We start from the raw sequence: 27590 nt of genomic DNA on the forward strand, positions 1-27590 counted from the left end.
CGCCCCCGGCCCCGCCCCCGGCCCCGGCCCCGCCCCCCGGGCTCCGCAGAGTTTTCTTGATCCATTCAGAGGCCCGGCTGTCAATCAGCGGCTCCATCGGGGGTGACGTCATGCATGGGGTGATGATGGACAGGCCCGGAACGCCAGGCCCCGCCCCGGCCCGCCCCCAGCCCCGGCCCCGCCCCCAGTTCCCGGCCCCGCCCTCGGGCTCAGGAGAGATTTCTCCATCCATGCTGAGGCCCGGCTGTCAATCAGCGGCTCCATCGGGGGTGACGACATGCACGGGGCGATGATGGACAGCTCAGGGAGGCCAGGCCCCGCCCCGGCCCCGCCCCCAGGCCTCGGCCCCGCCCCCGGGCTCAGGAGAGATTTTTTTTTTCCTTGTTTTCAATGATTGGGCTGCAGCTGTCAATCAGCAGCTCCGTCAGGGTGACGTCATGCACAGGTTTCTGATTGACAGCTCCGGGACCCTCAGGCCCCGCCCTCAGCCCCGCCCCCGGCCCTTAGCCCCGCCCCCGGGCTCAGGAAGGATTTGTTTTTGTTTTTGTTTTTCACTACTGGGCTGCTGCTGTCAATCACCGACCCGCGGACGGGGTGACGTCATGTTAGGGGGGCTGATTGACAGCCCGGAACGCCAGGCTCCGCCCTCAGCCCCGCCCCCACCCTCAGCCCCGCCCCAGGCTCAGGAGAGATTTTTATTTTTCTTCTTTGTAATGATTGGGCTGCTGCTGTCAATCAACGACCCGCGGACGGGGTGACGTCATGCACAGGATCCTGATTGACAACCTTGGGACCCCGCAGACCCCGCCCCTCAGCCCCGCCCCGCGGCTCAGGAAGGATTTGTTTTTGTTTTTGTTTTTCACTACTGGGCTGCGGCTGTCAATCACCGACCCGCGGACGGGGTGACGTCATGCACGGGGGTGATGATGGACAGCCCTGGAACGCCAGGCCCCGCCCTCGGCCCCGCCCCCAGCCCCCGGCCCCGCCCCCTGGCTCAGGAGAGATTTTTATTTTTCCTTCTTTTCAATTCTTTGGCTGCTGCTGTCAATCAACGGCCCGTAGACGGGGTGACGTCATGACCAAGCCCTTGATGGACGGGCGGGCCCCGCCCCCGGCCCCGCCACCTAACCCCGCCCCGGGCTCAGGAGAGATTTTTATTTTTCTTCTTTGTAATGATTGGGCTGCGGCTGTCAATCAGCCATTCGCGGACGGGGTGACGTCATGCACAGGATCCTGATTGACAACCCCGCGACACAGGCCACGCCCCTCAGCCCCGCCCCCAGCCCTCAGCCCCGCCCCCTGGCTCAGGAGAGATTTATTTTGTTTCTGTTTTTCACTACTGGGCTGCTGCTGTCAATCAACGCCAAGCCCTTGACGGACAGGCGGACCCCGCCCCTGAGCCCCGCCCCCAACCCTTAGCCACGCCCCACAGACTCAGGAGAGATTTTTTTAAAAAAATATTTTCCAAATACAGAGCGATTGTCGGCCCTGCCATTTAAATAAAATTTGAATAAATTTAAATAAACCGGGCGAAATTTAAATAAAATTTGAACACATTTAAATAAACCGGGCGAAATTTGAATAAAATTTGAATACATTTAAATAAACCGAGCGAAATTTGAATAAAATTTGAGTAAACTGGAATAAATTTGAATAAATTTCCATGTTAATGGCGACACCGCGCTCTCGGCCTCTGACATGTGAATGAATTTAAATAAAAACTGAAGGAAATTTAAATAAAATCTGAATAAATTTCCATGTCAAAGATGATGACGTCGCCGTTTTAGCCTCAAAATTTGAATACATTTAAATAATCAGAGCGAAATTTGAATAAAATTTGAGTAAACTGGAATAGATTTGAATAAATTTCCATGTTAATGGCGACACCGCCACTGTCGGCCTCTGACATTTGAATGAATTTAAATAAAAACTGAAGGAAATTTGAATAAAATCTGAATAAATTTCCATGTCAAAGATGATGACGTCGCCGTTTTAGCCTCGAAATTTGAATAAAATTTACATAAACCCAGCGAAATTTGCATAAAATCTGAGTCGAACGGGAATTCATTTGAATAAAAATTTCCATGACGACGATGACGTCACCGCGGTCGGCCTTGAAATTTGCATGAATTTAAATAAAACCGAATGAAATTTAAATAAAATTTGAATACATTTCCATGTCAAACATGACGTCGCCGTTTTAGCCTCGAAATTTGAATGAATTTAAATAAAACTGAATGAAATTTAAATAAATCTGAATGGACGGCAGCACCCAGCACCCAGTACCCAGCACCCAGCACCCGGTCCTCACGCTCGGTCCTCAGTGCTCACGCTCGGTGCTCACGCTCGGTCCTCAGTGCTCACGCTCAGTCCTCAGTGCTCACGCTCGGTCCTCAGTCCTCACGCTCGGTCCTCAGTGCTCACGCTCGGTCCTCACGCTCGGTCCTCAGTGCTCACGCTCGGTCCTCACGCTCGGTCCTCAGTGCTCACGCTCGGTCCTCAGTGCTCACGCTCGGTCCTCAGTGCTCACGCTCGGTCCTCATGCTCGGTCCTCACGCTCGGTCCTCAGTGCTCACGCTCGGTCCTCAGTGCTCACGCTCGGTCCTCAGTGCTCACACTCGGTGCTCACGCTCGGTGCTCAGTGCTCACGCTCGGTCCTCAGTGCTCACGCTCGGTCCTCACGCTCGGTCCTCAGTGCTCACGCTCGGTCCTCACGCTCGGTCCTCAGTGCTCACGCTCGGTGCTCAGTGCTCACGCTCGGTCCTCAGTGCTCACGCTCGGTCCTCAGTGCTCACGCTCGGTCCTCACACTCGGTCCTCAGTGCTCACGCTCGGTCCTCAGTGCTCACACTCGGTCCTCAGTGCTCACGCTCGGTGCTCAGTGCTCACACTCGGTCCTCACGCTCGGTCCTCAGTGCTCACGCTCGTCCTCAGTGCTCACCTCGTCCTCACGCTCGTCCTCACGCTCGGTCCTCACGCTCGGTCCTCAGTGCTCACGCTCAGTCCTCAGTCCTCACGCTCAGTCCTCAGTGCTCACGCTCGGTCCTCAGTCTCACGCTCGGTCCTCAGTGCTCCACGCTCGTCCTCAGTGCTCACGCTCGGTCCTCAGTGCTCAGCTCGGTCCTCAGTGCTCACGCTCGGTCCTCAGTGCTCACGCTCGGTCTCACGCTCGGCTCCTCACGCTCGTGCTCAGTGCTCACGCTCGTCCTCAGTGCTCACGCTCGTCCCTCACGCTCGTCCTCACGCTCGGTCCTCAGTGCTCACGCTCAGTCCTCAGTGCTCACGCTCGTTCCTCAGTGCTCACGCTCGGTCCTCATGCTCACGGTCCTCACGCTCGGTCCTCAGTGCTCACGCTCAGGTGTCTCTCACGCTCGCCTCAGTGCTCACGCTCGGTCCTGTCACGCTCGGTCCTCAGTGCTCACGCTCGGTCCTCATGCTACGCTCGTCCTCAGTGCTCACGCTCGAGTGCTCACGCTCGGTCCTCAGTGCTCACGCTCGGTCCTCACGCTCGGTCCTCAGTGCTCACGGCTCGGTCGCTCACGCTCGTCCTCAGTGCTCACGCTCGGTCTCAGTGCTCACGCTCGGTCCTCAGTGCTCACGCTCGGTCCTCATGCTCGGTCCTCAGTGCTCACGCTCGGTCCTCACGCTCGGTCCTCCACGTGTCTCACGCTCGGTCCTCAGTCTCACGCTCGGTCCTCAGTGCTCACGCTCGGTCCTCAGTGCTCACGCTCGGTCCTCAGTGCTCACGCTCGTCTCACGCTCGCCTCCTCAGTGCCTCACGCTCGGTCCTCAGTGCTCACGCTCGGTCCTCAGTGCTCACGCTCGGTCCTCAGTGCTCACGCTCGGTCCTCAGTGCTACGCTCGGTCGTCCTCAGCTCGTCTCACGCTCGGGTCTCAGTGCTCACGCTCGGTCCTCAGTGCTCACGCTCGGTGCTCAGTGCTCACGCTCGGTCCTCAGTGCTCACGCTCGGTCCTCAGTGCTCACGCTCGGTCCTCACGCTGGTCTCAGTGCTCAGCTCGTCTCAGTGCTCACGCTCGGTCCTCAGTGCTCACGCTCGGTCCTCAGTGCTCACGCTCGGTCCTCAGTGCTCACGCTCGGTCCTCAGTGCTCACGCTCGGTCTCAGTGCTCACGCTCGGTCCTCACGCTCGGTCCTCAGTGCTCACGCTCGAGTGCTCAGTGCTCACGCTCGGTCCTCAGTGCTCACGCTCGTCCTCAGTGCTCACGCTCGGTCCTCAGTGCTCACGCTCGGTCTCAGTGCTCACTGCTCGGTCCTCAGTGCTCACGCTCGTCTCAGTGCTCACGCTCGGTCTCAGTGCTCACGCTCGGTCCTCAGTGCTCACGCTCGGTCCTCAGTGCTCACGCTCGGTTCAGTGCTCACGCTCGTCCTCAGTGCTCACGCTCGGTGCTCACGTCGTCCTCAGTGCTCACGCTCGGTGCTCACGCTCGGTGCTCAGTGCTCACGCTCGGTCCTCAGTGCTCACGCTCGGTCCTCAGTGCTCACGCTCGGTCCTCAGTGCTCACGCTCGGTCCTCACACTCGTCCTCAGTGCTCACGCTCGTCCTCACGCTCGGTCCTCAGTGCTCACGCTCGGTCCTCAGTGCTCACGCTCGGTCCTCAGTGCTCACGCTCGGTGCTCAGTGCTCACGCTCGGTCCTCAGTGCTCACGCTCGGTCCTCAGTGCTCACGCTCGGTCCTCACGCTCGGTCCTCAGTGCTCACGCTCGGTCCTCAGTGCTCACGCTCGGTCCTCAGTGCTCACGCTCGGTCCTCAGTGCTCACGCTCGGTCCTCAGTGCTCACGCTCGGTCCTCAGTCCTCACGCTCGGTCCTCAGTGCTCACGCTCGGTTCTCAGTGCTCACGCTCGGTCCTCAGTGCTCACGCTCGGCTCGGCTCCCTCGCCTGCTCACGCTCCTCAGTGCTCACGCTCGGTCCTCCCCCCCCCCCCCCTCCTCAGTGCTCACGCTCGGCCTCCTCCGTCGCTCCACGCTCGGTCCTCAGTGCTCACGCCTCCACGCTCCGGTCCTCAGTGCTCACGCTCTCCTCAGTGCTCACCCGCCTCCGCCGTCCCGCTCACCCCCCGTGCTCACGCTCGGTCCTCCCCCCCCCTCAGTGCTCACCCCCACCACGCTCGGTCCTCAGTGCTCACGCTCGGTCCTCAGTGCTCACGCTCGCCTCATGCCCCTCGTCCTCAGTGCTCACGCTCGGTCCTCAGTGCTCACGCTCGGTCCTCAGTGCTCACGCTCGGTCCTCAGTGCTCACGCTCAGCTCAGGTGCTCACAGTGCTCACGCTCGGTCCTCAGTGCTCACGCTCGGTCCTCAGCTCCGCTCCCCCCCCCCCCCCCCCCTCCCCCCCCCCCCCCCCCCACCCGCCGGTCCCATGCTCACGCTCGGCTCACGCCTCCTCCCCCCCTCCATGCTCACGCTCGTCCTCAGTGCTCACGCTCGGCCTCATGCCACGCTCGCCTCGGTGCTCACGCTCGTCCTCAGTGCTCACGCTCGTCCTCAGTGCTCCCCGTCCTCAGTGCTCACGCTCGTCCTCACGCTCGTCCTCGTGCCACGCTCTGCTCACGCCGTCCCAGTGTCACGCTCCCCGTGCCACGCTCGGTCCTCACACGCTCCGTCCTGTGACAGCTTCGCCCCGACCCGGAGCCCCAGCAGAGGTCGGACCCGGGTCATGTGACGCCGACACGGGACACACGTGACACGCGTGATGTCGGAGCGGGACTCACAGCAGCAGGGTGCGGGTGGGGTGATGTGACTGGGGGCGTGGCCCGGCGACCTGTCCATCACGTGGCGCGTGTCCAAGAAGCCCCGCCCACCCAACCCCCGGGGTTTTTTTCATCCGTGGAGACTTGGAGAAAATAAAATTTTTTAAAACAATTTCAAATTTCGAAATTAAAATTTGGAAAATTGCGTGAATTCTGGGGATTTTAGTTTTGAAATTGGAAATTTGAATTTAATTTACTTTAAAGATGAATTTGAACTCAAAAAATTTTCTCTGTTATTTTTTAAAAAAGTCCGGGATTCATTCCTCAAGGTCTCGCCACATGTGAAATTTTGAATTTAAAATATTTTCAAACTTTCCCGGGAATTTGATAACAATAATAATTAAAAATAATTAAATCCCTACTTTGTGGCTTCCGTGTGGGTCAGAGACGTGGGCACCGGGAACACGCGTGTGCGGCGGTCACGTGTGTGCTTAACAATTATTAAAAACATTATTCCCGGGACGTGTGTGATCATTTTTCAGGGCGGGGAAGGGGAAACTTGGAAATTGTGAAAATTTTGGTGAAATTTTGAACGGAAAATTTCAAAAAATTTCGTGAATTTCAGTAAAAAATTCTAAATAAAAATCAGTCTGGCGGTTTGTGTGTCGTTGACGTTGATTTTTTTCACGCGGCGTCGTTGAGAAGGAGAACAATTCTGGGTCGAGGGAATTTCTTTTTCCATGTTTTTCGGTCTCCCCTACCCCGAAAAAAAAAAATAATTTGCAAAAAATTCATTGTGACACAAAAATTTTGTTTTTTAGTTCTCCGCTGTGCACACGCGCACGATCACGTGTAAGGGTAAAAAATCACGCCACGGACGCCATCATTCCTTAGCCTCTCAGAATTTCTTCCGAAATTATCATTTAGAAAAAAACAATTAAAAATTTTAAGAAATTTCATGGAAATTAAAAACTTCGTTGAATGTCAGGTCGAGTCCGGACTCTGATTTTTTTTTTTAATTTTTTTTCGCCCGCCTGCGTGGATTTAAACTGCGGTCAATTTTGTTTTCACGGTTAAAGTAAAAAACTTTTCAAATATTAAAATAATTTTTTAACACCAAATGATTGATAATATTTATTAATTTTAATTCTTTAATTTCATTAAATTTTGTTTTTTAATTTTATAGATTTAAAATCAACAAATTTAAATGAATGAAATCACATTCATTTAAATTTGTTGATTTTGTCGGATTTAATAGAAAGAATAAAATGAATTTCATGATCATAAAATAATAGAATTTTAATTTTTTAAAAATTGAAATAATCAAAACTTAATCATGAATCTAAAATTTCAAATTGAAAAAAAAATCCCGACTTTTCATCGGTCCATGTGCGCCAAGGCCGGGGGTGGGAAAAACCGCCACTCAGACGTTGGGCTCCGAAAAAATTCAAAATAGAAATAAAAATTTCAAATTGAAAAAATTTGAAATTTCATAGAAAAGAAATTCCCGGCCCCGCCCCCGGCATCGTCCTGCGGGTGGGCTGACCCGGGTCACGTGACACCGACGCGGGACACATGGGAACTCGGGTGCGGGTGGGGGTGACGACATTGTGGGTGGGGCCTGGTGACCTGTCCATCACGGGGTGCGTCCAGGAAGCCCCACCCACCCCCTGGAAAATTAGACAAAAAAATTGTTTTGTGAAATCAATATTTTGAGAATTGCAGGGAAATCTTGGAAGGGCTTGAATTTCAGGAAATTTAAATTGAAATTTGAACATTTGGATTTCAATTAAAAATTAAGTTTGTCTGTGATTTTTTATTAAACACGTCCGGGATTTGTTCGTCCGGTTCTCACCGCGTGTGAAATTTGGAATTTTAATTTTTTTTTGAAATTCCCTAGTAATTTAAGCGTGGTCGGTTGATTTTAAATTTTACATTTAAGGAAATAAACAACAACAACAATAATAATAATTAAAAATAATTACATCCCTACTTTGTGGATTCCGTGTGTGTGGGTCACGTGGGCGCTGAAAACACGCGTGTGTGTGGGGGTCACGTGTGTGCTCAACAATCACTAAAAATCATCACACGCAACCGCAGGCCACACCCACTTGGAGGCCCCGCCAACCCCAGGAGGCCCCGCCCACTAAGCAAACTCCGCCCAATAGTACCGTGCCACGCCCACCCCCAGGGACCTTGGTGACAAAGGATTTCCCACCAGGCCTCAGGCTTCCTCACAGGCCCCGCCCAGCACCGGGAACCGTGGCGATGTCTTCGTGTGGGCGGAAAATTTGAAACTGTGAAAAAATTTTGAATTTGAGTAAAAAATTCAAAATAAAAAAAAATATGGTTAACGTCGATTTTTGGGGAAAAATATGAATTTGTCAAAAAACTGTTGTGAAAAAAAAATTTATTCTCCGCTGTGCACACGCGTGCGGTCTCATGTCAGGGAGGAAACATTTCACAACAGTTTAAAATTCTCTTCTATTTTTTAGGCTCTGAGAATTTCCTGTGTGAAAAAAAAAAATAAAACCGAGAAACGTTTTAAAAAAGGGGAGAAATGTAAAATTTCAAATTTAAAAATTTTCAAGAAAATTCATGAAAAATAAAACCTATGCCACCCCACCCCCCACCATCACATGTCACTCTGGCTGGGGCCAGGTTCGCCCTGGACATCGGGGGCCAAGGACACACGGGTGACGTCATGGTGGGAGGGTCCTGGCGATCTGTCCATCATAGGGCCTGTCCAGGAAAGCCACCCCTTGGGAAATTTCGAATGTAAAATTGGCAAAATTGAGTGAATTTTGGGGATTCGGACTTGAGATTGGAAATTTAAATTGAAAATGGATTTGAACTAAGAAAATTTTGTTTTGTGATTTTTTTGTCAAATTGTTGGATTTTTTTTGTTGGGGGTGAAATTTTTAATTTTAATTTTTTTCCCCTAATTTCTGGTTTCCCTGTGCGTGGGTCCCATGGGTGCTGGACAATTATTTAAAAAAAAATAGTGGTGTTTGTTCGGGGGGCAGGGGGAGGTGAAATTTTGAAATTGTGATAAAATTTTGAGTAAAAATTTCAAAATAAAGAAAATGGTTCTGGAGAAAAACAAAAAAAAAAATCGCCGAGTGGGGAATTTCTATTCTCAAATTTTTTTTTTTGAATTTATTTTGCGAAAAACTCATGGTGAAAAAAAAATTTACTTTTTTGAGTTCTCAGCTGTGCACACGCGCGCGTGACCACGTGTGCAGACAGGAAAGCTTCACAAAGGCTGAAAACCACGCCACGGGCGCGAATGTCTTGTGATTTCCCCACCGGGCCCTGTGAAAAGTTGTAAAATTGAAGGAACGCCGAAATTAGAATTTAAAAATTTTACGAAATTTCATGGAAATTACAGTCGACGCTGCATCTTAGGTCGAGTCCGGAGTGGGGTTTGGACATAAAATTTCTATGTATTTTTTTTCCCCATCGGCATGGATTTGAACCGGCAAAGATAAAAAAAAACGGAAAATAATTTGTTATTCATTTTAATTCATTGATGTCATAAATTTTTATTAATTTAATAATCTTTTAATAAATAATTTTGGAGATTTTAATTTATTCTATATTTTTTATTCGTTTAAATTTTCCATTTTATTAATTTTGATGAATAAATAAAATTAATATCAAGATAATAAAATTATAAGGATTGAAAAATTGAAATAATTTAAAATTTACAATTACACACATCCCGACTTTTTCTCGGCCAATGGTGAAAATTTAAAACCAAAAATTCAAAATTAGAAAAAAGTTGAAATTTCCTAAAATATTAAAAAAAAAAATTTTTTTCAAAATTCCGCAGTCCCGCCCCCAAGCATCTCATGTCACTCACACGGCCCCGCCTCGTTTATCCCCCGCACGGGGGGCGTGGCCGACCCGGGGCGACGTCACCCGCACCGCTGAGGCCCCGCCCCCACTGACGTCACCGCCGCCGCCGCCCAGGACCCCAGAGAGAGAAAGAAAAAAAAAGAAAAAAAAAAAATTCCTCTAAAATGGCGGACGCGCCGCCATCTTACGCACGACGCCGCTGCCCTTCGCAGGGCGGAAGTCGGGCCGTCGGCGGCGGCGTAAAAACGGAGAACACAACAGGGCGGCGCCCGCTTGTGACGTCACAGAGAGGCGCCGCAGCCATGGCCGCGCGCGGGGCCTTCTGGGGCGAGTCACCGCGCGGGACCCGGAGAACCGGACGGGGTGAGTGACATGCCGCGGCCCCGCCCCTCCCTACAATCGCAGCTTCCGGCGTCCGCCGTCAGGGAAACCGGAAGTGGCCGCTGCCGCCCCGGGAGACGCGGGGGTCCGTTCTAGGGGCGTGATTTCCGAGCGGGCTGGGCTGCCCATCACTGGGGACTTCCGGCTCCCCCCCACACACACGCACCGTGACTTATTTTTCAACCCGAGCGCGCGAAAAAAGTCGCGAACCGGAAGTGACTGCGCAGACACCGGAAGCGGCTTCTCCTCGGTCCCCCATGTGAGTCCTCGGGGTCCGAGGGATTTGGAAAGCGCGGTGTGGGGCGGGACTTGCGGCCTGGAGGGTCGATCACTGGGGACTTCCGTTCGTAAAGCCGTGACTTATTTTTCGAGCGCGCGAAAAAGGTCGCGGGTCCCAGAAGTGACTCCGCAGACACCGGAAGTCACTTCCGGTCCGATTATATTTTTTTTCTAAGCTAGCGGCAGGAAAAAGGTCGCGGGCCGGAAGTGACCGCGCAGACACCGGAAGCGGCTTCTCCTAGGTCCCCCAAGTGAGTCCCCGGGATCCAGGGGTTTGGAAAGGGCGGAGTGGGGCGGGACTTCCGGGTGGGCCTCGGCGCTGCCAGTCAAGCGGGGCACTTCCGGTCCCATTCATTTTTTTTTCTTCTTTTCCGACCCGAGCGGCGGGAAAAAGGTCGCGGACCGGAAGTGACGGCGCCGACACCGGAAGCGGCTTCTCCCAGATTCCCCACGTGAGTCCCCGGGGTCCTAGCGATTTGGAAAGTGTGGTGTGGGGCGGGACTTCCGGCCGAGTCGCTGCGCTGCCCGTCACCCGGGGCACTTCCGGTCCGATTCTTTTTTTTAAACCCCAGCGGAGGCGGGAAAAAGGACGCGGGCCGGAAGTCGCTCCGGGGAGGCCGGAAGCGGCACCGGGAGGGCGGCGCACGTCACTCTTGGTTCGGGGTCACGGGGTCACGAGGTCCCCCGGGGTCCCGGGTCGGGTTTAAGGGGCGGGAAACACGCGTCACGCGTGACCCGGGTTCGAGGTTTCCGGTTTTTTAATTTTTATTTTTGGGGTCACGCGTGCAAATTGCACACGCGTGTGCAAAGGTCACGGGTCACGCGTGTGCGAGTCTCACGCGTGGTGTTTTTTTTTTTAATTTTTGGGTCATGCGTGTGCAAGGTCACGCGTGTGTTTTGCATGTGCGCACACGCGTGTCCCTGGTTCCCCTGCACACGCGTGACCTCCAACACGCTCACGCGCGCGATCCCCGCGCCCCACGGTCCCTCGTGGCCACGGCACACGCACGTGTGCGTCGCTGACACGCGTGTGCATTGATTGCATGACACGCACGTGTGTCACGCGTGCACGCGCGAGTCCCCAGCGCCCTGGCACACGCGTGACCTCGCTCACGCGAACACACACGCGTGTGATCCCCGCCTGGCCGCACGCGGGCGCTCGATTTCCCGGCCCACGCGTGTGCAGGGACGTGTTCGGGTCACACGCGTGTGCGCGGCCCTGACACGCGTGTCCCTCCCCCCCCACGCAGCCATGGCCCCCGTGCGCCTCTCCTTCTCGGCCGCCGGCTTCCTGGGCCTCTACCACCTGGGCGCGGCGCGCGCGTTGCGTGTGTGCGGGTCACGGCTGCTGCGCGAGGTCGCGGGGGTCGCGGGGGCCTCGGCCGGGGCCCTGGTGGCCGCGGCGCTGGTGACGGCGCCCGAGAGGCTGGAGGTGAGCGTGGGGGGCGGGGTTTGCACACGCGTGTGCAGAAGAAACGATCACACGAGTTCATGCCTTCAACATGGGTCGCGTGTGCGTCACGCGTGTCACATGTGACATTGCCCTGGGGCGTGGGGTGGCTGCACCCAGGGTGGAGTCACGTGACCCCAGGGTTTCCACACGTGTGTGCACGGGAAACGGTCACATGTGCGTCACGCCTACGTCATACATCATGCGTGTCGCGTGTCACATGGACCTGGGGTTCGGGGTGGCGCCTGGAGCGGGGATCACGGGACCCGTGTGCGCACGCACACGCGTGTTTTTCCCCCCCGCAGCTCTGCACGCGGTTCGCCCTCGACCTCGCCGAGGACGCGCGGCGGCGGCCGCTGGGGGTCGCGACCCCGGGGTTCGACCTCCTGGCCCGGCTGAGGTGAGCTTGGGGCGTGGGCGGCGGGTGTGACACGCGTGCGTGATGTCATGTGTTCGCATGACGTCACATGTGTGAGTGACATCACGCGCGTGTGACGTCACGTGTGTGTGACGTCACACTGATCCGCGTGACCCGCGACCCAGGGCCGGCGTGGAGCGGCTCCTCCCCCCGACGCGCACGCCCGGGCCCAGGGGCGGCTCCACGTGTCCGTCACGCGCGCGCAGGGCGGCGGGAACCGCCTGGTGTCGGCGTTCGCCACGCGGGAGGACCTGGTGCGGGTGAGCGCGGGGGTCGGGAATCGGGGGTAGGGTGTCGGGGTGAGGGGCTGTGCACGAAAACACGCTTCACAGAGTAAAAAACGTCCTGACATGCCACGACACACGTGTGCGCAGTGTGGAGTGACACACGCGTGTGTTTCGGCCCCCACTGGGCCCCGTCCGTCGCGCCGACACCGCGCACACGCGTGTGACCTGGACTCATGCGTTTGTGGATGTCACGCGTGGCCTCGGCGGCCGTGGGTTTCGCACATGCGTGTCGTCCCGTGTTCTCCCACACCCCCCAGGTCCTGCTCGCCAGCTGCTTCGTCCCCGTGTTCGCCGGATTCGAGGCCGTGGAGTTCGAGGGCGAGGTAGGCGGGGGCGCGTGGAGCGGGGTGGGGCGGGTTCACATGTTCCGTGTCACACGCACGTTCCATGTTGCACCATCGCGTGTCCCATGTTTTATGTCGTGTGTTCGGTGTTCTGTGTCCCATGTTCACACGCGTGTGCACGGGCGTCGTCACGTGTTTCATGTTACACGTTTGTCACGTGTTGCACAATCACATGTTATGTGTTCCGGGTCCCATGTTCCATTTCCTGTGTCCCGTGCTCACACGCGTGTGCCCCTCCCCCGCAGGCCTGGGCCGACGGCGCCCTCTCCAACGCCCTCCCCGTGCCCCCTGGCCTGGGCCGCGCCGTGTCCGTGTCCCCGTTCTGCGGCGGCGCCGTCGTGTCGCCCCGGGACCCCGGGCCGTGGGGTTGGGGCCCACGTGTGCGCGTGAGCAACCTGGAGGTGGCGGTGAGTGCGCGGGAGGGGGGGGCACGGGACACGTGACATGCAACACGCGTGTTTTCACATGATGCGCGTGACTTCCGGTCGTGCACACGCGTGTGACTTCCTGTTTGTAGCCCATGACTTCCTGTGACACACCTGACTTCCTGTCCCGCCCCCACCCACTTCCCGTCCACCCACCCCCTCTCTGCGACACACATGACACATGCGTGACCCCCCGCCCCGCACACGCGTGTTTTCCCGTGACCACGCGTGTTTTCCGCCCCCCAGCTCTCCGCGTCCAACCTGCGGCGCCTGCGCCACGCGCTCTTCCCGCCCCCGCGCCCCGCGCTCGAGGCCCAGGCCCGCGCCGGCTTCCGGGACGCCGCGCGCTTCCTGCTGCGCGAGGGCTGGGCCCCGTGATCACAACACGCGTGTGCGCGGACACGGACACGGTCACGCGTGTGAGTTCGCGCGTGGTCACGGCACGCGTGATCGGCGGGGGGGGAGGCGGGACTTCCTGTGCGGGGATTGATTGACAGCGTCGCCTTTTTCTGTCTTCAGTTGTGAAATAAAAAAATTTCATTTGGAAATTTCGAAAATTTCAAATTTCAAATTTGTTTTTTTTTTCTTCCTCCGAATTTTGGAAAATTTTGAAATTCGCCTGCCGCGTGGTCCGTGTTATTTTTTCCTCGCTGAGTCCTCCTCGCCGCCTGGGGTGCTGGCGGCTGAGTCCCCCGCGCCACGCGGGAGACAAGGACACCGAGCATGGGATTGAAATTTAAAAAATTAAATTTTTTCCTCCCCAAAATAGTTTTTCAATTCAAATTTGAAATTTTTTAAGTTTTTTCTCAAAAATTTTGTTTTACTTTAATTTTTCTTCATTTATTTGTTTTAATTTTTTTTGCCCCCCGCCCTCTGTGTCCCTGAAACCTTACAAGGCAACGTGACAAAATTGAAAACAAATTAGAAAAATTTTAAAAATCAGAAAAGTAATTTCTTTACCTTCAAAAATTTAACTTAAAAAAATTAGAAAATTTTAAAATTAGAATTAAAGTCAAACAATCGGGAAAAAAAAAATTTTTTTTTCCTGTTTTCCCCCCTCTGTGGCCCTGAAACCTCACAAGGCAACGTAAAAATTGACAAAAAAATTAAAAAAAATTTTTTAAACCTGGGGAAATAATTAACAAAATTTTAAAATTAGAATTAAAATTTGAAAATTAAAAATTTGAACTAGAATAGAAATCAAACCGTGGAAATTTTTTTTTTTTCGCCCAAGACCAGACGCTCGAGCCCAGGTCCTTCGTTTATTCTCGCTCTGCGTGAACGCGGCCGGGGGGGGGGCGGGGGAAACATTTTCACAATTCACAAATTTTTTTTGAGATTCATTTCTTCGTCCTTCACACACGGGGGTTTTGTTTTTTTCCGGGGGAATAAATAGGGGGCGGGACGCACGCGGCGGGCGGAGACGCGGGGGGACGCGGAGGGCGGGGGGCGGAATAAATAACGGGGCGTGGGAGGAGGTGAAATAAATATGAAAAGGGAAACTCGAATTTGACAAGAGAAAAATTCGAAATTTCTTTTTTTGAAAAGGAAAATAAAACAGAAAAAGAAGTAAAAAGAAAAAATTTGAAATAAAACAAGGAATGAAAATAAAAAAATATATCGACCGGAGAAATAAAATAAAAATGGAAGAATTTTAAAATTTTATAAAGGGAAAAAAATTAAAGGCCCAATTAAAAAATTTGAAATTTAAAATTGAAAAAAAAATAAATAGAGCAAAAAAGCAACGAAATCAAAAGGAAATTTTTTAAATAAAACCAAAAAATTAAAACAAAATCGACAGAAAAATAATAAAGGGGAAGAATTTTAAAACTCAAAACGGAAAATTTAAAACGCAAATTAAAATTGAATTTCAAAATCAAAATTTCAATTTCGGGGACACGGACATGGCACGAGGACACGCCGTGCACATGCAGGCGACACGGGGCGCACGGGGGGAGAAGGATCACAGAACACGCGTGTTCCCGTGAAAATGAGTCGCGTGGACAGGGACACAGGGGTTGGGCGTGGTCGTGTGCACACGTGACGCTGTGAGTGCGCACGCGGGGGACACAGGGGCGACATGGATGTGAATACTGACGGCGGCTGGGGGCGGCAGGGGTCCCCGGGGGTCACGCGTGTGCGCGTGCGCTGACCCCGCGGGGGTTCACAAGTGTGTGTCTTGGGGGTCGGGCGTCTCGCGGTTCACACGCGTGGGTCGGGGTCGACACACGTGTTCCTCGTCCACACGCGTGTTTTTTGGAACTTCACAGGCATGTGGTGGAGTCCACGCGCGCATGCCGGGGCTCACAGGCGTGTGTCTGCTCACGCTCGGGGGTCGGGCGTCTCGCGGTTCACACGCGTGTGCCGGGGTCAACACGCGTGTTTCTTGGAAATTGCACGAGTGTGGCGGAGTCCACGCCCAGGCCGGGGCTCACATGCGTGTGTCGGTTCACGCACACGTGTCAGGGCTCACACCGGGCCCCCAGAGCCCCCGATCACGCGTGTGTGCGCGGGGTCCAGGCGCGTCTCCGTGATCACATTCGTCTCGGGCTCGCGCGGGTCACGCGTGTGCGTGGCGTGGGCTTGGGGTCCCGCGCGCCCGTCCTTCATGTCAAACACTGAGTGTGGCGAAGCAGCGGCAGCAGCGGCAGGGGGCGCACGCGTGTGCAGAAAAGTAACACGCGCGCACGCGTCCTTCATGTGTGTGCAGAAACGTCCGCGTGGGCGTGGCGTGGGCGGGTTGGGGTTGCACGCATGACGCAGGGCACCGTCCTCGTCCTCCACGGGTTGGGGGGGGGTTCACGTGAGGTCACGCGTGCAACCCGAGCACAGTTATGCGTTTTGTTTGCGTGTTTGTGTGTCATTAGCGTGTTTTGGGGTCGTGGTCGCTGGGAGAAGGTCGGGGCCAGGTTCACGCGTGTCCGTGGTCCCTCGTCGGCCTCCAGGGGGGTCACATGCTGTCACACACGCGACCTTACAACCGGAGATCACGCATATTGCACGCGTGTTGGTGTATCCTTGGCGTGTTCCTGGGGTATTTTGGGTTTGTGGTCTCGGGGGCGGGTGGGGACAGAAACACGCGTGTCCTAGGTCCATCCTCAGCCTCTGGGGAGGGTCAAGTCCAGCCACACGTGCACCCTGACCCCGGATATCATGTGTGTTGCACGCATGTTGTCCAGTTCTTGGCGTGTTTGGGGGTCGCAGTTGCTCAGGGAGGGTCTGGGCCAGAGTCACGCGTGTCCGTGGTCCCTCGTCGGCCTCCAGGGGGTCTCATCTGGTCACGCGTGCACCCCGACCCCGGATATCAAGCGTATTGCACTTGTGTTGTCATATTATTGGCATGTTCTTGGCATGTTCTTGGCATGTTCTTGGCATGTTCTTGGCTTTTTTGGCGCCGCGCTCGCCCGGGTCGGGTCCGACCCGGGCCCACGCGTGTCCGGGGCCCCCCAGACCCCACCCCCCGACCGTCAGCGCCCGCGCCCCGCCCCGCCGTCCTCGTCGCCCGCGCAGTGGCACGCCAGGGCGGAGGGGCGGAGCGGCAGCAGAGCTGCAGCCACGGCTTCCACACGAGGTTGGCGGGCGAGAGCTGGTCGGGCACGGCGGGGTCGAGCGTGCGGGCGTGGGCGCGGACGGCGCGGGCCACGGCGGCCATGACGGCGTGGTAGCGGGGCTCGGCGGCCGGGGTCAGGGGCCGGCGCTCGCCGGGGTCGCGCGAGAGGTCGAAGAGCAGCGGGGGTCGTGGCGCGTGACGTGGTCGCCGTGGCAGAAGCACACGTGCGTGGAGAAGCAGCCGTTGGCGCCCGCGGGGTCGAACTTGGGCGTGAAGAAGAAGGCCTTCCACACGGCCGTGTCTGCGGGGCGGGGCGGGGCGGGGTGACACGGTAAGGACATGTAACACGCGTGCGACACGCTAAGAACATGTCATGGACATGCGAGCATGCGTGTGGCACAGTAACACGTCAACATAAAAGGCATCAAACACGCGTGTGTCATGTCTGTACGTGCGACCATGCGTGTGACGCGCTGACATGTTCACGTGTGACATGTGAAACAGGCGTGGGCGGCGGAAACTTGCGCTATGTGGGCGGGGCGGGGTGGGTGGTCACGCGTGGCTGATGGATGGACGTGCGCACATGCGTGTGACATGGTAACATGTCAACGTGCAACACATGAAACACGCGTGTCCAATGGACGTACGCCGAAACATGTGTGGGCAATGGATAAGCGAGCAGCACATCACGTGTGTGTATTAGGCATGTGCGGGGCGTGTTCTAAGCCTACCGCGTGAGGTGAGTGAGTGCTAGACGCGTGCTAAGCATGTTGTGTGATTTGTTGCGTATTTTAAGCATGTCCTAGGCATGTGTTATGCGTGCATTAGGCGTTTAATAACCGTGAGCCGTGGCCTAAGCGTGTCCCAGGCGTGTGTAAGACTATGCCGTGGTGTAAGTGTGTGCTACGCGTGTTTAAAGCGTGCACTAAGCACGTTGTGTGACTTGCTGCATGATTTAAGCGTGTCCTAAGCGTGTACATAGTGTGTGTGTGCATGAGGCGTGTGCTAGGCGTGTCCTAAGCGTGTCCCAGGCATGTGCCAAGCGTGTTGCATGTCCCAGGCGTGTCCTAAGCATGTGCACTCACCGTTCGGCGATTTGTTGCAATTTTTAAGCGTGTCCTAAGCATGTGTGAGGCGTCCATTAGGCGTGTTCCATGATTTAAGCGTGTCCTAGGCGTGTTGTAAGCGTGTTCTGTGACTTGTTTCATGTTTTAAGCGTGTCGCATGACCCAGGCGTGTCCCCGCATGCGTGTTCTCTCACCGTTGGGCGGCCGCCAGCGCACGGCGTTGAGGTAGGCGTTGCAGTAGTGGAACAGGAACTCGTGCGCCGACCGCGTGGTCCGGCCCCGCAGCAGCGGCATCAGGTCGCGCCCGTCAATCACCCTGGGGGGGCGGGGCCGCGGGGAGAGGGGAGAGAAAACATGAGAAAAACACGGACACACGCGTGTGCGCGGGGCGGGGTCCCGGGCACGGCTGTCAATCACCCTGAGAGCCCGCCCACAGGAAGTCAGGCCCTCCAGCTGTCAGTCATCCAGGCCAGACACAGGAAGTCCCGCCCCCTCCCAGGAAAAATAAATAAAAAATGAAAATAATAAAACACGCGTGTGCAAAATCCCAGACACACGTGTTCACGGGACGGGCGCACACGCATGTGCACGTGTCGGGGTCCAAAACTGGGCTGTCCATCAACCCCACGCACCCACCGACCCGCCCACAGGAAGTCCCGCCCCCAAGGGGCAAAAAAAAAAATAAAATATAAAAATAATATAACACGCGTGTGCAAAATCCAAGTCACGCGTGTTCACAGGATGGCTGCACAGACGTGTGCCCGGGTTGGAGTCCCGCACGGTGCTGTCCGTCACCCCACCCGCCCACAGGAAGTCCCGCCCCCACCCAGGAAATGAAATTCAAAAATAAAATAAAAATAACAGAACACGCGTGTGCAGAATCCCGGTCACCGCAGGCGTGACCACGCGTGCCCCCCCCGAGGCCCCGCCCCCCGCCCCCTAGGCCCCGCCCCCCTCCCACTCACCGGTCCGGGGGAGCCCGGCCCCCGCCAGGGCGGCCACGGTGGGAAGACGTCCATGTTGCTCGTGGGCTCCGCGACCTCCGACCCCGCGGGGAGCATCATGGGGAAGCGCACGAGGCCCGGCACGCGGATGCCGCCCTCCCAGTTGTTGGCCTTGCCGCCTGGGGCCGCGCGCGTGCGGGGGACATGGAACATGGAAAAAACACGTGAAAAACACAGAAAGATGTGAAAAACATGAGAAAAACACGGGGTCACACGCATGTGTGCGTGGGAACACGCGTGCACGCATGGATCCGTGCACCGGTGGACAGTTCCACACGCGTGAGGGACACGCAACACGGAAAAAACACGAGAAAAACGCGAAAAACACGGAAAAAACACAAGAGAAACGTGATCATTCGCAAGTGTGTACAAGAACACGCGTGTACGCATGGATTCATGCACCTGTGGACCATGCACACGCGTGTGCGGCCACCGGCACCGGCCCCGCACGCCGCACGCGTCTCGTGAAACCCTGATCTGAACCACACGTGTGCACGGCGAACTCACGGGTGCATCGCGGTCCATCAGTGTCCGGGCACACGCGTGTGCGTGTCATCATTCGCCGTGGTCTACCAAGCCCATGGCGTTCGTCCCGCACGCAAAAACACGTTTGATCATGTGAACACGCATGTGCGCTTGCAAATAGGTAAACCTGTCCACGTCGCTCACGCGTGTGCGCGTGTAAACCTGTCGACCGGGCCCACGCGTGTCTCCCGCCCACCCTCACCCTGCTCCACCCGTTATCAAAACCCCGCAGATGCCATGAGTATCACACGGAATCACACGCTTGCACATGCGTGTGCGCGTGTGTAATCGTGTGTAAGCGTGTGAGCGCGTGTGTAAGCGCGTGTAAGCGCGTGTAAGCGTGTGTAAGCGTGTCCCGCGCCCCGCTCACCCCGGAAGATGCCGTTGCTGCCGCCGTGCACCTCGCCCCGCGCCGTGACCTCCTCCACGTGTGCGCCGTGGTCGGACGAGAAGTAGACGAGCGTGTGGTTGGCCAGGCCCAGGCGGTCGAGCGCGTCCAGGATCTGACCTGCGGGGGGGGGGTGGGGTGGGGCACACGCGTGTGAGCGGGGACGGCGGGGCGCGGGGTGTTTGCATTCACACGCGTGCGCACACGCTCACACACGCTGACACACATACATGTGAGAAACACGCTAGGACGCAGGTGTTGCTAGACCAAGAGCGGGACCGGAAGTCCCGCCCCCATTGCTAGGAAACAAATTTGATAGACATCGACGGACCAAGAGCAGGACCGGAAGTCCCTCCCAAATTGCTAGGAAACCAATTTGACAGACATCCAGGGACCAAGTGTGGTACCGGAAGTCCCTCCCTAGTCGCTAGGAAACCCTGTTAACTGACACCCAGGACCAAGAACGAGACCGGAAGTCCCTCCCTGGTCGCTAGGGAACCCTCTTGACTGACACCCAGGACCAGAGCGGGACCGGAAGTCCCTCCCCAATGGCTAGGAAACCAATTTGACAGACACCACGGACCAGGAATGGGACCGGAAGTCCCTCCCAAATTGCTAGGAATCCAATTTGACAGGCACCCAGGACCAAGAGCAGGACCCGAAGTCCCTCCCCAGTCGCTAGGAAACCAATTTGATAGACACCACGGACCCAGAGCGGGATCGGAAGTCCCTCCCCAGTCGCTAGGAAACCCTCATGACTGACACCCCCGACCAAGTGCAAGACCGGAAGTCCCTCCCCAGTCGCTAGGAAACCAATTTGATAGACACCACGGACCCAGAGCGGGACCGGAAGTCCCTCCCCAGTCGCTAGGAAACCCTCTTGACTGACACCCCCGACCAAGAACAAGACCGGAAGTCCCTCCCCAGTCGCTAGGAAACCCTCTTGACTGACACCCCCGACCAAGAACGAGACCAGAAGTCCCTCCTGAATTGCTAGGAAACCCTCTTAACTGACAACCAACACCAGAGCGGGACCGGAAGTCCCTCCCCAGTCGCTAGGAAACCCTCTTGAGTGACAACACCAGAGCGGGACCGGAAGTCACTCCCCGGTCGCTAGGAAACCCTCTTGACTGACACCCAACACCAGAGCGGAACCGGAAGTCCCTCCCCAGTCGCTAGGAAACCCTCTTGAGTGACACCCAACACCAGAGCGGGACCGGAAGTCCCTCCCCGGTCGCTAGGAAACCCTCTTGACTGACACCCAACACCAGAGCGGGACCGGAAGTCACTCCCCGGTCGCTAGGGAACCCTCCTGACTGACACCCAACCCCAGAGCGGGACCGGAAGTCCCTCCCCAGTCGCTTGGCAACTGTCCTGACTGACACCCCCGACCAAAAACGAGACCGGAAGTCCCTCCCCAGTCGCTTGGCAACCCTCATGACTGACACCCACCAGCAGAGCGGGCCCGTATGCGCACACACACGCGCTAACACGGTAACACACGCGCTAACATGCTAACTACACGCGAACACACGCTAACACACACACATGTCACCCCGATCCCCGACCCCGCCCCGACCCCCCGACCCCGCTCACCCACGCTCCAGTCCATCTCCTCGGCCGCGTCCCCGTAGGCCCCGTGGCGGCTGCGGCGCGCGAAGTCGGCGCCCGCGAAGTGGGCCGTGTGCACGTGCAGGAAGGACACGAACAGCAGGAAGGGCGCGTGCGCGTGCCTGGGGGGCGGGGTCGGGGGTCAGGGGGGTCACGGGGGTCAGGGGGGTCAGGGGTCAGGGGTTGGGGTCGCGGGCTCGACCCCGAAAAACCCCCGACCGGCATCATCCCAACCTTTCCGTGTCATCCGTGACCCCGACTGGCATCATCCCAATCCCCCAGTGTTATCCTACGACCTCAAACCCTCCCCTGACCCCCCAAGCCCCACCCCCTGACCCGGACCCCGTCCTCTGACCCCCACCCACCACCCCGACCACCAAACCCCACCCTGACCCATCCCGTGACCCCAACCGGCATCATCCCAACTCCCCCAATGTTATTCTACGACCTCAACCCCCACCCAGACCCCCCCAAACCCTCAAACCCGACCCCTGACCCCTGACTGACATCATCCCAACCCCCCAATGCTATTCTGTGACCCCGAACCCCGCCCTCGACCCCAAAAACCCCCGACTTGCATCATCCCAACTCCCCAATGCTACTGTATGACCTCAAACCCCACCCCGTGACCCCTGACCCCCTCCTCTGACCCCCCCGACCCCCCTGACCTCCCCCGACCCCCCGCTCACTCACCTCTCCAGGAAGCCCACGGCCTGGGCGGCCAGGCGCTGGGCCAGGCGGTCGTAGGCGGCGGGCTGCTGCGTGACCTCGAACCCGGTCATGAGGAAGCAGTTGTGGGGCCGGAAGTAGCGCAGGAAGGCCAGGAAGGCGGCGGCCAGGGCGCCCGCCAGCAGCGCCAGGGCCAGGAAGGCGGCGTGGGGCACCCGGGCCAGGCCCAGGCCCCGCAGCAGCGCCAGGGTCAGCCCCGCCGCGCACAGGGCCTGCAGCGGGGCGAAGACCAGCCAGCGGGCCCCGGGGCCGAAGACGGTGCCCGCGCCCGGCCGGCAGTCCCGCAGGTTGGTCAGGGGCGCCCCGTGGAAGAAGTCGAACCCGTGCCGCAGCGGGTGGTGGCAGAAGTCGGCCCGGTGGCGGCAGCTCAGGCCCAGGTGCCACTTGCCTGGTCGGGGGGGTAGGGGTGGGGAGGTCAGTGGGGGGGGTGGGGGTGGGAATGATGCCAGTCAAGGGTCCAGGATGCGATGGAAGGGCGTGGGGAGTTGGGATGATGCCGGTCAGGGTCGTAAAATTGTGGGTGGGGGCTGGGTGGGGGGTGGGGGGGGTTGGAGAGGTCAGTGGGGGTCAGTGGGGGTCGTAGGAGGGCGTGGGGGGTGGGAATGGTGACCGTCGGGGTCAGAAAATCATGTGGGGAGTTGGGATGATGCTGGTCGGGGTCGTAAAATTGTGGGTAGGGGGTGGGTGGGGGCCATAGAAGGGCGTGGGGGGGTGAGAGGGGTCAGGTGGGGGTCACGGGGGCGGTAGGAGGGCGCGGGGGGTGGGAATGGTGACAGTCGGGGTCGGAAAAACGGCGTGGGGAGTTGGGATGGTGCCGGTCGGGGTCGGAAAATAACGCTAGGGGGGGTAAGGGGGGGTCCGTGGGGGCGAGGGAGGTCAGGTGGGGGTCAGTGGGGGTCATAGGAGGGCGTGGGGGGTGGGAATGGTGCCGCTCGGGGTCCCAGGATGACCCAGGGTGACCCGGGGGGGTGGGGGGTGGGGGGTGGGGACGATGCCGGTCGGGTCGGGGCCGGGCGGGGTCCGACGTGACGTCACGGATACACGTGAGCCCCGCCCCCGGCCCTGGCCCGCCCCTTCTCCCGGACTCCGCCCCCCAAAGCCCCCGACCCCGCCCCCGAGCCCAGGCCCCGCCCTTTTTCCCCGGGCCACGCCCGCTGGACCCCGGCCACGCCCCTTTATCCCATGACCCCGCCCACCGATCCTGACTCCGCCCCAGCCCCGCCCTTTTTCCCCGGGCCACGCCCGCTGCATTTTCCGAACCCCGCCCCTTTCTCCCCGGCCCTGACCCCTGCCCGGCCCCGACCCCGCCCCACCCCCTGTGACCCCGCCCACGGCCCCGCCCCCTGCCCCCGGTTGACCCCTGTGACCCCCCGTGACCCCGCCACTCACCACCAGCCATAAAATCGCAGGGGGAGTTGGGATGGTGCCGATCCCAGGTCCCGGGGTGGAGTCCCCAGACCCCCTGGGTGACCCCCGACCCCCTGACCCCGGGTGACCCCCCGCGACCCCCCCCCGACCCGCCACTCACCCACGAGCCCGTGGCGTAGCCGCGCTCCTGCAGCAGCCGCGCGATGGTGACCTCGCCGGGGGGGAGGCCGCCCGAGGAGGCCGCGAAGAGCAGCACGCCCACGCGGTTGTGCGACGCCATGCCTGGGGGCGCGGGGGTCACGGGGGTCACGGTGGGGGTCAGCGGGGGTCACGGGGTCAGACCGGGGTCACGGTGGGGTCGGGGGGTCAGCGGGGGTCACATGGGGTCAATTGGGGGTCACGGGGGGTCAGGGGGTCAGCGGAGGTCAGCGGGGGTCAGGGGGGTCAGAGGGGTCAGGGAGGGTCACATGGGGTCAATTGGGGGTCAGCGAGGGGTCGGGGGGGTCAGCGGGGGTCACACGGGGGTCAAACCGGGGTCACGGTGGGGGGTCAGAGGGGTCAGGGAGGGTCACATGGGGTCAATTGGGGGTCACGGGGGGGTCAGGGGGGTCAGCGGGGGTCATTGGAGGGTCAGCAGGGTCACACTGGGGTCAGGGGTGGGGTTATGGGGGTCACAGGGACAGCCAGGGGTCAGCAAGAGTCACATGGGGGTCAGCGGGGTCATAACGGGGTCACAGAGGGGTCATGGGGATGATGGGAGGTCACACAGGGGTCAAAAAAACCATCACACGGGGTCACACGGGGGCGCAGGGGTCACGTGAGGTCAGACTGGGGTCACACGGGGTCACCCACGCCCGTCCCCCGCACCCCCCGGGGCGGGCCCCAGGCTCGCACACGCGCTCACACGCCAAGAACACGCTAACACACGCCACTGACACACTCACATGCTATAACATGAGAACACACGCGCGCTCACACGCAGGATCCGGCTCTCCGACACGTGACCGGGCTCCCCACCGCCCCCCCCGGGCGACCCCCACGCGCTCACACGGCATCCCAGGCCAACACACGCGCCAAGGACACGCTAACACACGCCAAAAACATGCCAAAACATGCTAACACATGCTAACAACACTCAACAACACGCTAACAACACGCTAGCGCACTCACACACGCTACCGACACACTAAAAACACACTAACATGCTAACAACATGCTAAACAACATGCCAAAAACACGCTACCGACACGCTCACACACACCAACACGCTAACAACATGCACACACGCACCCGAGCGCACGGGGTAGCGCCCCGTCAGGAAGGCCGCGCGGCTCGGCGTGCACAGGGGCGCGGCCGCCAGGTGCTGCGTCAGCTTCACCCCCTCGCGGGCCAGGCGGTCGATGTTCGGGGTCCTGGGGGGGTCACACGAGGTCATGTGAGGTCACGGGGGTCATGTGGGGTCACGGGGGGTCGGGTTGGGGGTCCGGGACCCGAAAACACGCGTGTGACACGCGTGTGGGACCCGGGGTTCGGGGGTTCTGGGTCCCGGGTCTGGGGTCGGGGGTCACGGGTCGGCCCCTGGGTTCAGGTTTCGGGTCAGGGGTCACGGTCCCGGGTCCAGAGGTCACGGGTTTGGATCAGAGATCACACATGTAACATGTGTGCCGTGACCCGGGGGCTGGGTCGGGGTCGTGACCCGGGGTCGTGACCCGGGGTCGGGGTCGGGGGTCACCTGAGCGTCGTGTTGCCGTAGCAGCCGGGGTCGCCGATGCCCAGGTCGTCGGCCATGATGAGCACGAAGTTGGGCCTCGGGGGGGCGGGGCCTGCGGCGGCGGCGGGGGCGGGGCCTCCGGGGGGAGGAGCAGCAGCAGCAGCAGGGGAGGAGCCACATGGTCCTGCGGGGGGCGGGGTTAGCGTGAGGTTAGCGTGTAAACCCGGAAGTCCCGCCCCGGTCGCTAGGACACGCTCGTGACGGACAAACCATTCAGGACGTGGACCGGAAGTCCCTCCCCGGTCGCTAGGAAACCCTCGTGATGGACACACATGACTAAGAGTAGGACCGGAAGTCCCTCCCCAATGGCTAGGAAACCAATTTGATAAACATCCAGGGACCAAGAGCGGGACCGGAAGTCCCTCCCTGGTCGCTAGGAAACCCTCGTGATGGACACACATGACTAAGAGTAGGACCGGAAGTCCATCCCCAATGGCTAGGAAACCAATTTGACAGACAACAGGGACCAAGAGCGGGACCGGAAGTCCCTCCACAATTGCTAGGAAACCAATATGACAGACAACCACGACCAAGAATGAGACCGGAAGTCCCTCCCCCATGGCTAGGAAACCAATTTGATAGACACCCAGGACCAAGAGCGGGACCGGAAGTCCCTCCCCAATGGCTAGGAAACCAATTTGATAGACATCCAGGGACCAAGAGCGGGACCGGAAGTCCCTCCCCAATGTCTAGGAAACCAATTTGATAGACATCTACGGACCAAGAGCGGGACCGGAAGTCCCTCCCCCATGGCTAGGAAACCAATTTGACAGACACCACGGGACCAAGAGAGGGACCGGAAGTCCCTCCCGAATTGCTAGGTAACCAATTTGATAGACACCCAGGACCAATAGTGGGACCGGAAGTCCCTCCCCAATGGCTAGGAAACCAATTCGATAGATACCCAGGGACCAAGAGCGGGACCGGAAGTCCCTCCCCAGTCGCTAGGAAACCAATTTGATAGACACCCAGGACCAAGAGCGGGACCGGAAGTCCCTCCCCCATATCTAGGAAACCAATTTGATTGACATCCAGGGACCAAGAGCGGGACCGGAAGTCCCTCCCCAATGGCTAGGAAACCAATTTGATAGACACCACGGACTCAGAGCGGGACCGGAAGTCACTCCCCAATTCCTAGGAAACCAATTCCATAGACACCCAAGACCAAGAGTGGGACCGGAAGTCCCTCCCTGGTCGCTGGGAAACCAATTTGATAGACACCACGGACCAAGAGCGGGACCGGAAGTCCCTCCCCCATTGCTAGGAAACCAATTTGACAGACACCGCGGACTAAGAGCGGGACCGGAAGTCCCTCCCCCATTGCTAGGAAACCAATTTGACAGACACCGCGGACTAAGAGCGGGACCATAAGTCACTCCCCAGTCGCTAGGAAGCACGCTAGGGGCTTAGCGTGTACTTAGCGTGTTCTTAGCATGTTCTTAGCGTGGACCCAGCACCGGGTGCTCACCGGGGACTTCACCAGCACCGAGCACGGAGCGAGCGAGGAGGACTCAGCGCGCAGCACTCGGCCCCGAGCGAGCAGCACGGAGTCAGCCCTTAGCGTGTTCTTAGCGTGTGCTTCGCGTGCAGCACCGCGCGGGTCGGCGTCACGCGTTCTGCGTGAGGACGTAGCGTGTCGCACTCAGGGAATCCCTGGCCCGCAGCACCCAGCGCGGACTGAGCGCGCAGCACCGTCAATACTTAACATGTTCTTAGCGTGTGCTTAGCGTGTGCTTAGCGCTCTGACCCCTTGGTGACTCCCAGACCCCCGCACATGGTAAAAACATGCTAAGCACACACTAAGCGAGGTAAACAAACAGGGGTAGAGCCTCGGGCGGGGGTCACGGTGAGGGCAGGAGGGGTCATGGCGGGGTCAGGGCGCCGCCCCCCACCACCCCGGACTCCACGGTGACCCCGCCCACCCCCCCGAACATGTTAAAAACATGCTAAGGGCAGAAGAAAGGGCCAAAAAACGGGGGCGGGGCCTCGGGCGGGGGTCACCGGGAGGTCAGGGAAGTTCACGGCGAGGTCACGGGGCTGGCCCTGACCCCATGGTGACCCTTGGGTGACCCTGGCGCCCGCAACATGCCAAGCACATGCTAAGGACAGAAATAAAGGGGAAAAAAAACACCCTGGGGTCGGGGTCGGGGCCTCTGGGGGTCACACGGGGGTCACAGGGAGGTCAGGGCGCCGCCCCCGCTCACCCCCGACCCCTTAGTGACCCCCGCGGCGACCCCGCCCACCCACAACATGCTAAGATCATGCTAAGGGCCAAAATAAGGGGGAAAAAAACCACCCTGGGGTCAGAGGCGGGGTCACGGCGGGGTCACGGGAGGTCACGGCGCTCACCCCCGACCCCGCGGCGACCCGCTGACCCCGCCCCCCCCCTTACCCAGCACTCACCGCGCTCGGTGCTCCCGGGTC

At 58.4% G+C, this 27590-nt stretch overlaps 2 protein-coding genes across 2 annotated transcripts; one reads left to right on the forward strand and one right to left on the reverse strand.

The window, feature by feature from the left end:
* Nucleotides 1–5710: 5710 nt before the first annotated feature.
* LOC119086683 lies at nt 5711–13629 on the forward strand. Its single transcript, XM_037199229.1, has 10 exons — nt 5711–5744; nt 9782–9932; nt 9975–10209; nt 10500–10681; nt 11480–11661; nt 11985–12079; nt 12223–12357; nt 12642–12707; nt 12974–13135; nt 13400–13629. The coding sequence occupies exons 1-10, from the start codon at nt 5711–5713 to the stop codon at nt 13529–13531; spliced, it is 1374 nt and encodes a 457-aa protein (XP_037055124.1). The 3' UTR covers nt 13532–13629.
* A 2991-nt stretch (nt 13630–16620) lies between these two features.
* LOC114689076 (steryl-sulfatase-like) lies at nt 16621–27202 on the reverse strand. Its single transcript, XM_037199230.1, is given in 13 exon segments — nt 16621–16680; nt 16683–16891; nt 16894–17004; nt 17965–18086; nt 18732–18774; nt 18777–18893; nt 19670–19807; nt 21284–21420; nt 21992–22415; nt 23224–23228; nt 23560–23677; nt 24686–24807; nt 25128–27202. Coding segments are annotated over 13 exon segments (2205 nt in total). The 5' UTR covers nt 25727–27202.
* Between the last annotated feature and the right edge of the window lie 388 nt (nt 27203–27590).

This window comes from Peromyscus leucopus, chromosome X (assembly GCF_004664715.2).
Source record: "Peromyscus leucopus breed LL Stock chromosome X, UCI_PerLeu_2.1, whole genome shotgun sequence".
NCBI lineage: Eukaryota > Metazoa > Chordata > Mammalia > Rodentia > Cricetidae > Peromyscus > Peromyscus leucopus.